Below are 17,702 nucleotides of genomic sequence, written 5' to 3'. Positions count from 1 at the left end.
TCAAACGCATTTAGTCGCATACGTTTTACAAATTTCAGGGAAAATGCTGTCACTTAACGCAATCAACAAGCCTAGCTCAAGATTGATTAAAAATAAATACTTTAGGGCAGAGGTAGGCAAGTTTGATTAGTGGAGGGCCAATTTTCAACATCGGCAAAACTGCCAGCATTGTACCAGATATGACCAGATGGGGTGTTTTCTCTTCATCTAAGGATCCCCATTAGTCTTTACCAAAGCCAAGACTCTTCCTGGGGTCCATTAATGGGGTCCATAAGGATTTGTGCAATATCATGTTATCATGGCAATGCATAAAAAAGCAGCAACCTCCCTCTCTCTTGGCTCAGCTGTGTTTTTTTTGTTTTTTTTTTCCCTTTTCTGCAAACTGCATTTGTAGTTTTTGTGCTCCACATTGTTTTACTGGATACTTCTATACGTCTTTGCCATGTTTTTGTGGGGTTCGGTGGGTATTTTTACTGCAGAGTCCATAATGGTTCTGAAGAAAGCAGATTTTTAAAAGTAAACAAACAGCTAGCTTATGAGAAGACATTTGTGACCTACAAATTTCTTCTTCTGAAGCACTGAAGAGGCACCAAGAGCCCCCCACACCTGCAGCACAGTGGAGGCGTCACAAGAGGCACTACAGGAAACAAAAAAGAGACAAACAAGGAGGTATTCGGGCAAGCCACACATGCCTTCTATAATTGTTCTGGCTAATGGAGGTTCACTGGAGAATAAAACAGATGAACTGCTGCACTCTTCCCAAAAGATGGTGAAAGACTGTTGTGAAACGGCGGAAGCTGCACTGGAGGAAGAGGAAGGAGGAGGAGCTGACCAGTGCAGGACACCACGCTCTGAAACGGACTAACCCGAGAGGTGGTGCACTGTTTCAGAGGATCAGAGGAGACTGAGGCCAGTACTCTGGTTTCCCCAACTTCCAAAAACATGCTGGTCAGATTGACTCACAGCGGCAGCGCGGCTCAGTCACAGCGGCTCAGGACTAACGCCTGTACACTATTTAGTTGTATGGTTGTACAAAGACAAATCAAGCACTTACTTAGTTACAATACTTCTCAAAATCATCCAGGGGGCCAGAGGCTCTATGCTGGAGGGCCGGATTTGACCCCTGGGCCTGACGTTCCCTACCCCCTGCTTTAGGCCTGTAATTAAGTGCACTCAAAAGTCTTTTCCCACTCAGTGTCTGCTTTTAGAAAGGCAATAAGTGTCACCATTTTCCATCTGTTTTTCTGTCGACCTGATCATAGTCAGTTTCTGAAAACAGATGATGTCAATGCAGAATATCAAAGGGTTGTGTATTAACTTAAACCTATTATTATGATCATAAAAAACTGTCAATCACGTCTCTCCGCATGTTTACAGCCGCTTGCATCAATCAGCTCCCGCGCGTATACGGATCCCTCCGCGACGCACGCTGACGCACGGGGCTGTATCAGATGAATCATATAAGCTACTGTTCCATAAATATTCATACAAGAGCGCCGATCATTACTGTTTGTCATTAGTGAAGGGAAAATGTGCTCTGGGGAAGTTTCGGCCCATTAGATGCAGAGAGGCGGGCAGCATGTTAAATACACTGGAACAGGTGAGGCCTATAAATAGCCAATGGGGCTGACGGGAGCGCGAGTGAAGTGAGAGGGGTAGGGTGGGGTGGGGGGAGACATGATCCAAACAGCGCGCGCCGGCTGCCTCTGCGTCCCCTGACTTCAATAATGACGGATTTAGAACAAGGTGAGAGTTTGTCTTCGAGCTTCGAGTCTTGCTGTGCTATTGCATCCCGGACCACGCATGGCCGTGTTGGTTTACTCGGACTTTATCAATTGCAAGAAAGTTTTGGAAGTGGATATGGCTATTTCTAATGGCAGCTGGAGCATGCACGTTGCCTTATATCGCAACAGTCGGTCAGATATAAACAAGTTTCATTACGAGCTCTAATGTGCTCATATCGATCAGCAAAATGTGCAACAAATACTAAAGCATGGCAACATGTGCTCTGACTAAAGTGGAGTTGATGTAGGCCTTCTATAGCCTTTAAGTAGGCCAAGAAGAGCCCCCTGTTGGTGAGCAGCGGCATTGACTCCAAATGCTATTTACTGTATTCTTGTAGGTCACGGGTTCCTAAACGTTTTTTGGCTTGGACCCCCCAAAATGGCACGTTAACAACTTGGGACCCACATTGTATAAAGTAATTGTGTCTTATGCTATTTTAGGGCAGAAAAATACATTTTATTATCAAGTTATCTATAATATTTAATATTTATATATAATATTTAAACACTTTGTTTTAAAGGTCCGGGCCACCGTTTTTCCATACTGAGATATGTTCTTACCTGAGCCTAGACGAGTTGATACGCACCTGTCTGGTCTTTGTGCGTGCCCGTGGAAGAGCGTGGTAGCTTCCAACTTCACCCCCGTTTGGAGCTATAGGAATACATTGGGAGAGGCCAAATGCTAACAACATTTTGGTTGTTTTGCGTGACTGAAGGCACGCACAAAGACCAGACAGGTACACATCAACTCTAAGCTCAGGTAAGAACATATCTCAGTATGGAAAAAGGGTGGCCTGTTCCTTTAAGTATTTGAATGGATTTCACAAATTATATGTGGTTTTACACTCAAAATATACTAAAAACAGTAGCATTTTTCTTTTTATTTCATCTTGAAATCATCTGGAGACACCCAATCAAGGCCTTGCGACCCCGAGGGGTCCCGACCCCCACTTTGGGAACCACTGTAGATAGTGGCTATATAAAGGAAGGCAAACTATAATAAGCCAGGGCGCTCCAACCTTTTTATTGATTTATTTTTACCCTGTGAGCCACTGTGACGTAATAAAAATGAAGAAATCTTCTTGTGCTACAAATAAAACCCAGTTAGTATTATTCCAAATAATTTGGAGTGCACAATGGAGAGAAATATCATCACCAAAATGATATTTCAACACAATCTAAGAAAATAATGTGACTTTCCTCTTTATACTTTACTATAGTTTCCCACATGTTTGCAGATTGTGTTCAATATGTTCTGAGCAAAAACAATGTTCTTTGAAAATGGTGGAGAATCCCAACCGTTGCTTCTAATGGAAGAATGTATGTATGTATGTATGTATGTATGTATGTACTGGTGTTACTGCACTAATGATGTTCCTGAATAAGACAGTCAGGAACATCATTGCAACAACTCCCTAAAGGCATTCTTCAGGGAGTTGATATCATGAGACACGTGTTTACTGATTCTTGCCTTTTTGGGATACTACTAGAAAGTATAATCACTGTTTTTTTTGTCCCACCAAACTTAGCTACAGACAATCTAACATCACAGCAATAACGGATACAAAAATGTGAATATTACAGAAGTAGACCCTGCAGACGACAGTGACGATGAGGCTCTTCTGGACCCTGAAGTCCAGTTGTTGATCCAAGAGTCGTGTCAGGCCCACCATCAAACCAGCAGGTGGGCAAAAATAAAAAACATCAAGTAATATCTGTAATAACAAGTCGTATTTAACCAAGGTTTATATGTTGCTGCAGGAGCTGTGAAAATGCAAACCTTGTAGAGGGATATGCGAACATTGTAGATGCCATCAAAAAACGTAATTTCAAATGTTTGTTGACTGTTTATGGTGAAAAATGAAATTGACCGTTTAAAATTCATATATTCTCTTCCTCCAGGTGACTTGGAGGCACTGCAGGAGCAATGCGAAAACGTAGAAGCTTTCAGCCTGGTGGACAGTCGTGGCTGGTATCCTCTGCACTGGGCCGCTGTCCAGCCCATTCCTGAGATCCTAGAGACGGTGCTTTATGGTGGGTAAGACTTGGAATTGAAATTACGGACAAATCTGCTACTATGGTCATGGGTTCAGAAAGTATTTGTGTGTTATGCTGAAGTCTGACACTGAAACTGTTAAAAGGGCCTATATAATGCTAAGAAATATGACTTATTCTCTTTCAACCCGGGAAAATTGAGATGCCCGGTTCTGCTGAAATTTCTTATTCTGGTGCATCATAAAACAGACGAAGACAGTTTCTATCTATCTATCTATCTATCTATCTATCTATCTATCTATCTATCTATCTATCTATCTATCTATCTATCTATCTATCTATCTATCTATCTATCTATCTATCTATCTATCTATCTATCTATCTATCTATCTATCTATCTATCTATCTATCTATCTATCTATCTATCTATCTATCTATCTATCTATCTATCTATCTATACCAAGCTTCACGCCTTTTCCCCTTTTGCTCTTTTGTTCATCCAAAGATCCAGCACTATACCATACATACTCTCAGACACAGCCTGCGGAGAAGTTTAGATAAATACATCGTGCTTCACACTGAGCATAAGGACTTACAGGCAACTCACAACCATCTGAAATGCCAGCCTAAGCTTCTCTGTATATACAGCCGCGCCATTAGCCTATTATTTTTCCAAAGCAACAAAACATGCACAACACTATTAGCGAACTTAATCAGCCGGTCCTCTGCAGTCCCTAAGATAAGAATTTACCATTGTAACAAGGTTAAAAGCCCAAAAAAGTTGATTTTGGTCCTCATTTTATGAATGTTCAAAAACAGCTCTACTGTGTCTGAGAGAAATTAAATGGCTCTTGGTCTGCAGTTGGTGTACAGGGTCTGAATTCTTGTTTCTTATGACATTTGTTAACCTTCTAGTTTCCATGAATAACTGTAGCACTATAAATGTGAGATTCTGAGCCCAAAAAATGTGAGAAGAAATGTTCATATCAGACTGCTACCTAAAAGAAATAATTAAAATGTGTGTAAACGTTCTGAAGCCCTTTGTTGACACAGTCATGTTTTTCTTAGCCTCTTGCAGGCTGACGCTGGAGGAGAGCACCCTGGAGGGAGAGACCTTCCTGACCTCAGCGGTGAAGGCTGGTTTTGTCGACAATGTGAAGATGCTGCTAAAACATGGAGCCTCCCCTCATACGACCAACAGCCGAAACGAGTCTCCTCTGGTCTTAGGTGAGAAAGCAATATGTAAAGGTCAAAAGGGTTTGTTATGATCATCCGCTTCGCTTTTTTGTTCAGCCCGAGGTAATTCAAACTGCCACACACTTTGCTCAAGCACTCCATGCAACTGAAACTCATTTTATGTTCCATTTTATGCTCCTGGGCAGCGGTCAGATTCGGGTCTCGTAAAATGGTCTCTGCTCTGTTAAACGGAGGGGCTCGAGTGGGACAGGTGTGTCAGAAGAAATGGACAGCCATGCACGAAGCTGCCATGACGGGACACGACCACATCATGGAGCTGCTGCTGTCCAACGGGGGGAAGGTGACCGAGACCGACCAGCATGGAGTCACTCCACTGGGCGTCGCTGCGGAGTTCAGCCACACAGAGGTCCTCGAGATTCTCATTAAAAATGGTACAGAACAAATAACAATATAGGTATGTAAACTAGCGTAACCTACTCAGGATGAAGGGGTGCAAAATGAAATGAAAAGGTCACATTGGAGAAACTAGCTTCCTATAGTTAATTCCTTTGTCATTTACTCTTTCCTCTCTGCCCTTGAAGGTGCCGATGTCAATGCCCAGGCACCAAACGGCGACAGTGTCTTGTACGATGCGACTGGTACAGGAAATACTGACTGCATGAACATCCTTCTTGAGAATGGGGCCAATCCCAACATCCACAACCTGAGTTTCCAGCTGCCGATCCACCGGGCGGCATACGAGGGACACTATCGGTACGTAATACAAATATGTGAGCAAAAGAAACAAACACAAAGCATCATACGGACTATGAGAGACTATCAAAACTGTGTGTTTGACAAGAGCCCATAACCCTTTGTGTCCCGACCCACCAGCTGAGAACCACAGCTTGATATTATATTTGAAGTCATTTGCACAAAGGATCTTCAGTGTAGAAATGTGTGAAGTTCTAAAACCTTTTAACAATAAAAAAAAACTCCCGGAGACAAACAGTTCACACAAACAGAAAGATCAATTGTACTACTTTAAAGTGATTCATCTTTTTTGTCTGCTTCAGAGCCTTGCGCACATTAATTCCGATCACCACTCGGCGAGCTCTGCGATTGTCCGGCCAGAGTCCAGTCCACTCTGCGTCGGACGGAGGCCACACCCACTGCCTGGAGCTGCTGCTACAAAGCAGCTTCGACATCAACGCCCTGCTAGCTCCTCACGTCTCCGAAATCTACGGCGACATGAGAAGAAGCCCTCTGTTTTTTGCTGTTTCCAACGGTGACAAGATGTGCACGGAGATGCTGCTAAAGTCAGGGGCTCAGCCTAATTTGGACCCTCTGAGCTGTCTCCTGGTGGCAGTGCGCTCAGGGCGGCACGCCATCGTCAAACTGCTGCTGGCGGCTAATGCAGACGTGAACTGCTACTTTACCGCGGTCACTGACACGGTGTTTCCCACTGCGATGCTTTACTGCATCAAAGATGAAGCGATGATGCAGCTGCTGCTGGACCACGGGCTCGACGCCGCAAAGTGTTTTGACTGTTCCCATGAAGACAGCTGGGAAGACGATGAGGAGTACGGCCGCGAGCAGGACGAAAAGGCTCCGGTGAGTAGATGCTTCACTTCATATTTTCATGTTTTTCATTGGTGGCAGCTGCATTTTATACTCATGTAGTGTAAAAGCCAAAATGAGACAGAATAATCTTTGGAGAATTGAAACAAGTCTCTGCTCATTGCTTGGCAGTCGGATCGGTTGTAGCACTTTGATAAAAAACTAGCTTGTGCGTGAGAAAACATTTCAAATACAGGCGAGTCGAGTGCACACTTCATTCTACATTCTACTATCTCTATTGAATGGTGGGGTTCACCAAGGATCCACTTTAGGACCAGTGCTTTTTAACACCATGTATTCAAGTTAAAAAACAAACCTGTGTTGAACTGTAAATTTACTGATGCCTTTTTATTTTGTCCATTTTATATTTTAGTTCTGTGAGTTTGTCAGTCTCTCGTGGCAGATGCACATGGCAGGTCGAGTCATAGCCACCCTGCTGGAGTACGTCGGGCAAGTTTCTCTCTGCACCAAGCTGACTAATATTTTAGAAAAGCAGAAGGAATGGCCCCTGATTAAGGAAACATTATGTAAGTCGAGACAATTGAAGCATCATTATTTGACATTTACAAGAAACATTGAATATTGTGATTTTGTTTTGTTCCAGCCAACCCCAGGCCTCTGTCCCATCTGTGCAGAGTGGCCATCAGGAGACATCAGAGCTACAACAGTATCATGTCCCTGAAAGCACCAAACCGCATCAAAGATTATCTGCTGTTTAAGGAAAACAACATGTATGGAACATTCACCTGTAGTGAAAAATAAAGAGAAAGCAAATAATGGCAAACACAGAAGGGCCCATGTATAAACACTTTAAAAATAGTCTAATGATAGTCTCGCCGGGCTATGCGGTGTAAATGTCACTTCCATATACATAAATAAAGCATAATATGGGCAATATAAATAAAGGTCAGTTGTGAATGATATATTATATTTCATACTAATTTAAATGTCGTATTTTAAGAAAAGTCAGATATAAGTAAAGAGTAAGTTTATTTTTTTCCACTGACCAGAAAGCTCTTTACAAAGTTCATAAAATGAAGTATTTTTTATTTATTTTCTTTCTACTTACTTGGAGTTGTTGTATCTTGGTGCAAAAATGTATCACAGTTACTGTCATTTCATTTGAAGGCCAAACATCTTGAATCCACAACATATCAGGGAAGTTGCCATTCTTGTACTGTGTCTTCTTAATTCTTTAACACAATTCTTTGTCTGAATTGTGACACCATGTTTATTGTCGACAGTCAGCCGTGAAAGAAAATGTCTGTTTTATTTATGGGTTGTGTGCAATTGATGGGTTCCTTATATAATGTGCACCATACATTTATTCTTCCATGTGATAAAATGCGAAATAAATAATCTATTGAACCTATTTTCTATATTTTTTTTTTTTGCTCTTTATTCTTGGTTTATGTAAAGCAATATGGGTTCCAATACATGAAAATTCGTATTGAGGCACATAATATATTTATGTTCCTAAGATCCTGTTGGTATAATGTTAAATTATTAAAAAAATAATGACGACAACAATGTTCCAGCTGTGTCCTGTGTGTTGTAGAACTGGTCATCTTAACTTAAAACTAGGCTATAAATTTTCATAAAACGTTAATCAAAACATTTGATAAAAAATCAATGGTAAATCTCAACTTACATAGTGTTTTTCTACCTTCGGAAGACCCAAAGCCTTACAGCAAGGAACCAGTCACCCATTCACACTCAAACACCAATGTACGCAGACACTGGAGGCAAAAGGTGCCTCATCAAGAGCTGGGATTCAAATCCAAGAGCTTCCAATCATGTGATGATCAGCTCTACCAACTGCACCACTGTCGCCCCAATCTTCTCCGGCTTTAAAGAAAACTGCCTGTGCCTTGTGTCTGTTGCCTTCAGATATTGAACCATATACGTAGGAGCAGGGAAAATAAAACTAACCTTAAAGGGACTAGATTCAAGTTGGTCATTTTTATACTCACTACTGCCACTTCAGGTCTCGTGCATGTCGGCACTTCTGACCAGAATTAACACCTTTTTGAATGACAGTGCAGGATTTTAGAGGCAGTTGTGGTGAATAGGTATCGGTTCATTTAACACATTAGGACATTGCTGGAACATGTAGGGGGAGGAAAACACTTAGTTTTAACATTTTTAAACTCTGTATAGTCCCTTTAATGCCCTCCATTGCTACTGCATTGAAAGATCCGCCCTAGTTCGACTCAAGGAGCATGGAAAACTTGCAGCAAACAGGACCCAGCCCTGCTGAATGTGTGTCTGGAGATTATGAGGTTTGGATCATACTCTTTTAAAACGAAACAAAGTGAGAAGGGCTAATGGCAGCAGGAACAGTGCACACTCGCACATTGGAGACGCCCCAGGATAGAAGGAACAGGTGAACAGCGTGTCCTCATGTGGCCTATCATATACGCCGTGCACAGACCCTGCTGTCTTCATAAGGACTTTGAAAGGACGGGGCAGACTCCTGAAAGCCATTTGATGGACTGCTCCTCCTGTGAACAGCTCCAGCAATACAGACGAGACAAGGGAAATACCATCAAAACACAGTAATTACTATTTTAACACAAATCTCAACTACACTTGCTTATTGCTCCACTTTAAGTGCCTAAATATGCACACTATTAGGCCTAATTTGTATATCAATATTGCAAAATGTATTATTGCATCTATTTTGAAAACCTTTTTGACTATTTTATTATATGGGTATATAATGACTGTGATTTTTATTTTATTTATTCACATGTAGTAATTGTGACCTGTTTTCCCGGCTGTCACACACTCTAAATTCAACCTCTTGGCCCAGAAACCTAAGCACCACAACAATGACCACTTGACAGGTCACAGGGAAAGCGATAACAAAGACATTACACCTCCAAAGCTAAATAAAGACTCAAGTGCAACCTAGAATATACTGGCCCCAACATGTGGATTAACTGACGCTAATATTAGGAAAGTTCCCAGAATATAACCAAAGGACCTGTGTGTAGAAGTAACACAGGTCCTTTGTATAAGTGTAATTGGTTTTCCAGTTTGTGCTCATTGTGTAACTTGACAATTTGTAGAGGCTTTGGCCACTAATCTGGGAAGATTCCAGTTCAGAGGTCAAATTTACAGCGAAATTAGGATGAGGCCCGTGTTATGTCACTCTTGGTCTTTCCACTCAGATGTGACACTTGATATGATGCTGCTGGTTAAAAGCCTGAGTGACAATCTGTTACCCCGGAGACCAAACAACAAATGCCCATCTCTGAAAAGATGACTGCGATACTCATTGTGGAAACTTATTAAAGAGCATGGCTGTCTCAATCCTCTCTTTTATTAAAACCAAACTCCTTTGATATTGAGGTCAAGGCTGAACATCAAAACCTCACTGGTAACTTTATAGTGACTTACAGGCCAGGATGAATGTGTGTGTGTTTGAGAGTGCGAGTGTGGGACAACAGATGGATATTAGCTACAGTTACATGCATAAGTCCAGCCCCCTCCTCAAAAAACAAACAAACAAACAGACAAAATCAGTAACAGAGCCTTTAACCTCTTACCCTTAGCCTGAACTGAGCGCATTTTCTCCAGTTCGGCTTTATCCAAATCTAAAATCCTCAGCCTACAGGCCTCATTAGAAAACTAGGACCTTCAAAAGTGATCATGCCGTTTTAGTGGCGTTGTCAGTGCGTTTTGTCATATTTTTGTCGTGTCTTTGTCTTTTCTGTCACTTTTTTGTCGCGTTTTCATCCACATTTTCGTCGCTATTTTGTTGCTTTTAGATTTGGGTAAAGCCAAACTGGAGAAAATGTGCTAGGTTCAGGTAAGGGTTAAGAGGTTAACTGTATAACATACTGTTGCTTCAGAATGTTTTAGTGTGAACAGTGTTTTTCATTCCCCACTGGTTTAAAGGAACAGGCCAGCGTTTTTACATACTGAGATATGTTCATACCTGAGCTTAGACGAGTTGATACATACCTGTCTGGTCTTTGTGCGTGCTCTCAGTCATGCAAAACGACTTAAGATGTTGTTAGCATTTGGCCTCTCGCAATGTATTGCTATAGCTCCAAACGGGGGTGAAGTTGGAAGCTACCACACTCTACCACGGGCGCGCACAAAGACCAGACAGGTACGTATCAACTTGCCTAAGCTCAGGTAAGAACATATCTCAGTATGGAAAAACGATGGCCTGTTCCTTTAAAGATATACAACTGTGAATTTGATGCAGTTAAATGCTTGTGTGGAAGTGCCACAGCTACACACTATGCTATGTAAAAGGAAATAGATTTGCAGTTTGTCCATGACCCAGAGCTCGCAACCACAGATGAGAGTAGGAACATAAGCCAACCAGTAAACAGAGCGATTCACCGGATGGCCCAGCTCCTTCTTCACCCCAACAGACCGGTGCCTGTAAATATTACAAGTGTAAATACAGGCGCAGCTTGTGTGTTGTTATGCCTACTGTAAACATTGCCCCTGCCATGTCCTTCTTCTCACAGCTCACTTGGACGTAGCCACACCATCCCGCAGGACGACAAGTGTTCCTAAACCCCTTCTTGACACATTACATAAGAGTGTGTCCCTCTGCTCCTATTGCTCCCTGTAGTGCTGCAAGCTTCTCGTCTGTGTGGGCACAAGATGGTGAAGAGTCCATGAGCTCCGGCCAATCACCGCGCTTGCATACCAGCCCTAAGATTATCTTGTTGACCCTTGATGTCCAGTGTCCTAAAAAAAGACTGTCCCAGAGGGGTGGGGGGCCTCATGATTGCTTTGTGTCCGAGATGGTCGTGTCCTGGCTGCAGATCACTGTAGGACCCTGTGATACGCCACAGCATCCTGAAGGGCAGAAATCTAATGGACTGGGAGGACATTTACTAAAAAAAATCAAACGTAAAGGTGAGTACATATCATTTAGATTATTTAGATTGCATTTGACTAGATGTTGCCTTTCTTTTGACTAAAATCTTAAAAGTAAAAGGGTGGAGAGAGTGGACAGAAATGTAGGAGTGGACGAAGCTGGGAGTTAATCTTGCGTTTTAAGGTTGGCACAGCATTCAGCACACAGTATGTGGTGCAATATTAACCAACCTTTGCTATCTGCGCATGTTTTTTATTGTTTCCTTTAAATTAGTATTATGTGGGTGTTGATAGGTTGCGTTCACGCTCTAGTTTGTGATGTTGTCGTAATCTCAAATGGAGTGTAGGGTGCAATACAACTGTATGGGAGAAAGACAGTTCTTGTAAGAAATGTCCAAAAAAGAAAATGGGCAAATATTGTACCTCAGCAGTATTTGGTTGTGATTGGATTCAAAAACCTGCCACGTTATGTTTATACTAGAAAGTCTGTTCTGATGGCCAACATCACGCTCATTAATTTAAAGATTTTCACCACTTTTGGACACCTTTGTTAGAAAATAATTGGAGAAGATGATGAACTTTGAAACTGTTTTTGTTTCATACAGTAGATTCTCCCAGTAAGGCCAAAGATTTTAGCCAAAAAGAAAGGAAACATATTTGCAGTTCAACAGTTACCACCATGGAATTTTCAGTTGCCTCCATGGCCAAATTTATTACAGGCTTTTTAGAATGTTGTGATGTCACATGAATGCAACCTTTAAGATTGTGACAGATCCCCTGCTTAGACTTGTATTCGAAACACTATAGTTAAGCAATAAGCAATGCTCGAGTTTGAGTCACTGCACTCCAACCAACCAACCAACCATCCGACCGACCGACCTACGAACTGACCGACCAACCGACCGACCCACGAACTGACCGACCAACCGACCGACCAACCAAACTTGCCAACCTTTGCAATAAAAGCACTGAAGTGCATTATTCATACATTTATTCCCCCCCCCCTCCTCTGTCAGATCAGAGTATGTTTGGATACCGGCGTGAGCTGAAAAAGTACGACGAGGTGGATGAGGATGAGCTCCTGGCCTCTCTGTCTCTGGAGGAGATCCAAGAGCTGGAGCAGGAGATGGACGACCTGGACCCAGACACCAACGTCCCCATCGGACTGAGGCAAAAAGACCAGACCGCCAAAACACCAGACGGCGTCTTCAACCGAGAGGCACTGCTCAAGTACTGGGAGGAGGAGAATAAGAAACTTATCCGGGAGGAGAGAGAAGACGCCAAACCGTCTCAGGTGAGGAACAGTACATGTAAAAGCATCGGGCAGCTGTGGCTTAGTGGCAGAGCGTTCAGTTTTCACAGTGCGATCACCTCTCTCTCTCTGACCTCTCCATACTTTTGCGTTTGTTATGTTGCCAATAGAGGTGCTGCTAAGAAGCCATTTCAACACAATGTTATTTCCCCCTGTTAAGTAATATCTCCCGATTAAGAATTGTAATGCAAATGTCCTAGACCTCAGTTCCCAGTGTTGACTGAAAGGCTCTAAAAATAGGATGTGAGAGAAATGCCAACTTTAATGACTGTGTGCCAGGGCTTCATTAAAAGTCAAAGGCTGCTGAATGTCATGGCGGAGCCTAATTTTATATCCTGTCACTGTGTCCAGAAGGAGTCGCAAGATAAGGGCAACCTCGGGGGGGAGCTAGAGACGATCAACACAAACAAGTCAATCCCCAAAGATTATGAGAAGAAAAGGGTTACGCAAAAGGCCAAGAAGGTCCCAGCACAAAGTGGCTTTACACAAGATGACAACAAATTTACCAACAAGAACGTCAAGAGTAAAATAACTGCTCAGCCAAAAAGTGACACAAAAAAGCCTGAATTAGACCAGCCAAGCGGAAACCCAATTGTCATTGATCAAGCACTGGAGCAAATCTTGAACAATGACCCCGCGTTGATTGAAGTCAATCTTAACAACAAGGAAGACATTTCCAAAGAAATCTTACTGCGTTTTACTGAAGCTCTATGCACAAACACTCATGTCCAATTCTTCAGTTTGGCCAATACGCATGCAGATGACAGAGTAGCTTTTGCCATTGCTAAGATGCTACGTGAAAATAGCATGATACGAAACTTGAACATCGAGTCCAACTTTGTGTCTGGACAAGGCATCCTAGCCATATTGGGAGCTTTGCAACAAAATCGGACATTAATTGAACTAAGATTTCACAACCAAAGGCACATCTGTGGTGGAAAAGTCGAGATGGAGCTGGTACAGATGCTGAGGGAGAATACCTCGTTGCTAAAGCTAGGCTACCAGTTTGAGCTACCCGGTCCAAGAATGGCGGCAACAAGCATTCTGACGCGCAATCAAGATCAACAACGGCAAAAGAGACTGGAAGAAAAAAAGAAACATAAAGAACTCGAAATGGCTGCACAGGTTACAAGTCCTGTGGTGGAAAATAGGACGAAGCAAAAAACAATGGAATCGTCAAAAAACAGCACGACTTCTCAAAAGCAGGAAGTACTGGCAAAAAACGGCACGACTTCTCAAAAGCAGGAAGTACTGGCAAAAAACAGCACGACTTCTCAAAAGCAGGAAGTACTGGCAAAAAACAGCACGACTTCTCAAAAGCAGGAAGTACTGGCAAAAAACGGCACAACTTCTGAAAAGAAGGAAGTACTGGCAAAAAACAGCATGACTTCTCAAAAGCAGGAAGTACTGGCAAAAAACAGCACAACTTCTGAAAAGAAGGAAGTACTGGCAAAAAACAGCACGACTTCTCAAAAGCAGGAAGTACTGGCAAAAAACGGCACGACTTCTCAAAACCAGGAAGTACCGACAAGAAAGATTGCGGAAATGGTCAGGCAACAAGAAGTGTACAATAGAACTCAGACCAAGAACCTCAAGACGAAGAAACAAAAAAACGGTGCCAACGAAAAGGAGGGTGTGGATATTTTGAAGGAACTGAGGAACTCTCTAAAGTCATCGGTAAAACCTCGAGATGAAGTGGCCGAACTGCCTCCTCCACAGAGGTCTGGGAGAGATGACCTGATGGCGGCCATTAGAGGAACCAGCATGTTTTCACTGAAAAGGGTAAGATTTACTGTATGCCTTTAGAGTTCATCAATTAAAGCCATTATTGGCTGCATGCGACCACTCATGAAACTCTGTATACTTCAATATCCAGACCTTGGTGTTAGTTTCGTACCTGACGGTTTCGGCTACAACTGTGGCCTTCGTGACTACCTCTGAGGAAGGGAAGGCCACAGTTGTAGCCAAAACCGCCAGGTACGAAACTAACTCTAAGGTCTGTATATAAGAACGAAAGTACCATCATTCTTAGAAGACCTATGAGACCTAATTGGACTATTTCAATATTCAGTCTTTTTAGCATTTTAATCTGGAAGACCCTACAGCAGACCCAAAAATGAGGGAGCTGCGAAGACAAGTCAAGCGAATGGGTAGACAGACCAATGAGTCTATCTACTCTATGGGTGATATTTGATCAACCTTGGTGGCTAGACCGTTGCAGGTAGCAATGCTAAAAAGCATGTTCGATTAGTTTGGTCAAATAAGTGGATATTTAGCCGGGGTCAGCTTTTAGTTTGTTTGCACTATTGTGCCGTAACTTGCTCCCAATTTGTCAATTCGTATCATGTGATGAACGCAATGATTAGTGAGAGTCTAGATAGGGTTTGCTCAGGAGGGACGGTCTGCTATGAAGGATAAGGATATGGTCAACTTTAAGGTTACATTTAGGACTAGGGTTAGGTATATTTATATTTTACAACAAAAATGTTTGCACTAAGAATGCCGTATGTCAGGCTGTGAAGTGAATGTTACCATATGATACGAATTGACAAATTAGGAGCAAGTTATGGCACAATAGAGTTAATAGAAACAAATAAATAAAAGATCCGCACAACTTCGTCGCTCCAAAGCTTATTTTAATGCTCACCAGACAGTGACGTTTCGGGCCTTAGCCCTTCTTCAGACAATAAAAAATGTAGCTCTTACACACCTGTATATATACATAGCTTAATTGTAGGGGTCATGTGTCCTTGTCACATGACACATGTCACATGATAGGAGTTTCACAAAAAAGACATGACATACAATGTTGCCACGCACAGGGAACCAAACTAAACAGGTTCCTGTGCAGGACAGTAGAGACAGATGAGTGTAGGCTTACTTTAAACATGGCGAGTGACAACCACAGGATATTTGTAAAAAACATGTATACACCAGTGAATGTGCAAAATGTTACAAAATATACATATCATATTTACATATATACATATATATTTACATTGACTAGTATTTACATCAGAGTTACCCCGGGGTAGATAGAAGCTGAACATGAACACTGTTATACCTTGTAAGGTATTTTTTTTTTTTTTTTTTTTTTTTTTTTTTTTTTTTTCGTTCTTACAAGGTATAACAGTGTTCATGTTCAGCTTCTATCTACCCCGGGGTAACTCTGATGTAAATACTAGTCAATGTAAATATATATGTATATATGTAAATATGATATGTATATTTTGTAACATTTTGCACATTCACTGGTGTATACATGTTTTTTACAAATATCCTGTGGTTGTCACTCGCCATGTTTAAAGTAAGCCTACACTCATCTGTCTCTACTGTCCTGCACAGGAACCTGTTTAGTTTGGTTCCCTGTGCGTGGCAACATTGTATGTCATGTCTTTTTTGTGAAACTCCTATCATGTGACATGTGTCATGTGACAAGGACACATGACCCCTACAATTAAGCTATGTATATATACAGGTGTGTAAGAGCTACATTTTTTATTGTCTGAAGAAGGGCTAAGGCCCGAAACGTCACTGTCTGGTGAGCATTAAAATAAGCTTTGGAGCGACGAAGTTGTGCGGATCTTTTATTTATTTGTTTCTGTTACACTTTCCATTTTTTGATCCTGCACACTTATTTAGAACTGTGGATGTGCGTGCCTTCACCCACAATAGAGTTAATAGTCAGAAAACCCTGGTTGTAGTGAAGAACTGATGGAGGCGCTGCTGCAGTCGGGCGGGAGGAGGGTTGTGGCACACTGGTCAAATTTCAGGATGATGGAATGCAAGATAGAAGGTGCATTTGTAGCTTATAGTGGTTGGTTGAGAAGCCAGACAGGTAGCAATGAACACGAGACACATCCACCTTAAGAACTACGAAGGGTTCAAATACAAAATTCACATATCAAGAGGTTAAAGCATAGACTAAAGGCACAAGGGGGACTAATCAGCTTTGGGGTAATTACTGACCATAGGCATAGCTAATGATTTTAAATGAAAGAAAATTCTCATTACTGGGAACAAGCAAAACGCTTTTTGATTTATAATGGATAAAAGTTATTAAAATTGTGTGTTTATGTGGTCATTACCACAAAGCTGATTAGTTTCCGTTTTAGACTCTTATTTAAAAAAAAGAAAGTCATAGGGAAAATTTAATTTTCCTTCCAGAACCAAGTAAAGAGTGTTGAGCTCTTTAGGAAGCAGCAAATAAACTTCTGAAATACTAATCTTTGAGAAATTCATACATTGATATATATAAAACAATCTATATTGTACGTCTCCATTAAAATGCTTCTTTGTTTTCCATCATGAAGCGGTCAAAACACCAGACATAATTGTTCCCTCCAAACCCATCATGGGCCTCTGTAGAGGGCTGACATGGACAGATGACAGGAGCTGTCACACTGTAGATTCCTCTGGTCCTCATCACGGTAAAAATAGAGCGACTTCTTCGCAGAGAATGATAAGACAAGGCAGACGGAAAATGAACAAATTACTGTTATTAGTCAAACAATCAGCACTGTTTGTAATGTTGGGAGCTGAATGCCGTTCTCTAATTAAAAGTCCCTTGGTGATTGTTGCCAATTTAAGTGTTTGAAGAGGCATTTTTTTTCTGTAAAAGTGTTAGATTATGGTTAATTGTGTTAAATTATTGTCATTTCAGGTGGATTTGTCACAGACCTGAAATATCCAAACTCTGAAGAAAAAGCTTTCACGTTGTTTACTGTGTTTAAAATCTTATTTTTATTTGTTGTTCCACCTATACAAGCAAAGATTTATTTTGCTGTTTGGATGTACATTTTTTGGGTTGAATTCACTGCTTTGTACGAATGAAGTGTTATCAATAAATGACCACCTAAATGTCTAGGGATTATGAAATGATTATTTCTTCATACACGCCATGCCGCCTTGGAAGATCATGGAAGAAAAACAGACAACATAACATCTTTGTAAATATTAACATT

At 41.6% G+C, this 17,702-nt stretch overlaps 2 protein-coding genes across 2 annotated transcripts; both read left to right on the top strand.

The window, feature by feature from the left end:
- Positions 1-1,620: 1,620 nt before the first annotated feature.
- On the top strand, positions 1,621-7,451 carry LOC306971943 (ankyrin repeat and SOCS box protein 15-like; the record flags this gene model as incomplete). Its single annotated transcript, XM_079568382.1, has 11 exons — positions 1,621-1,646; positions 1,691-1,746; positions 3,369-3,468; positions 3,546-3,607; positions 3,687-3,818; positions 4,848-5,006; positions 5,162-5,407; positions 5,558-5,729; positions 6,032-6,569; positions 6,949-7,102; positions 7,180-7,451. 11 exons carry the CDS (start codon positions 1,621-1,623, stop codon positions 7,335-7,337), a joined length of 1,803 nt encoding a protein of 600 aa, XP_079424508.1. The 3' UTR covers positions 7,338-7,451.
- Positions 7,452-12,450: 4,999 nt separating this feature from the next.
- Positions 12,451-16,199, top strand: lmod2a (leiomodin 2 (cardiac) a; the record flags this gene model as incomplete). Its single annotated transcript, XM_079568381.1, has 5 exons — positions 12,451-12,720; positions 13,090-13,947; positions 14,233-14,520; positions 14,615-14,715; positions 16,178-16,199. The coding sequence occupies 5 exons, from the start codon at positions 12,451-12,453 to the stop codon at positions 16,197-16,199; spliced, it is 1,539 nt and encodes a 512-aa protein (XP_079424507.1).
- Between the last annotated feature and the right edge of the window lie 1,503 nt (positions 16,200-17,702).

This window comes from Gobius niger (genome assembly GCF_951799975.1).
Source record: "Gobius niger genome assembly, chromosome: 12".
NCBI lineage: Eukaryota > Metazoa > Chordata > Actinopteri > Gobiiformes > Gobiidae > Gobius > Gobius niger.
Note: the sequence above shows the minus strand (reverse complement) of the source record. Positions and strands in the feature narration are given on the sequence as shown.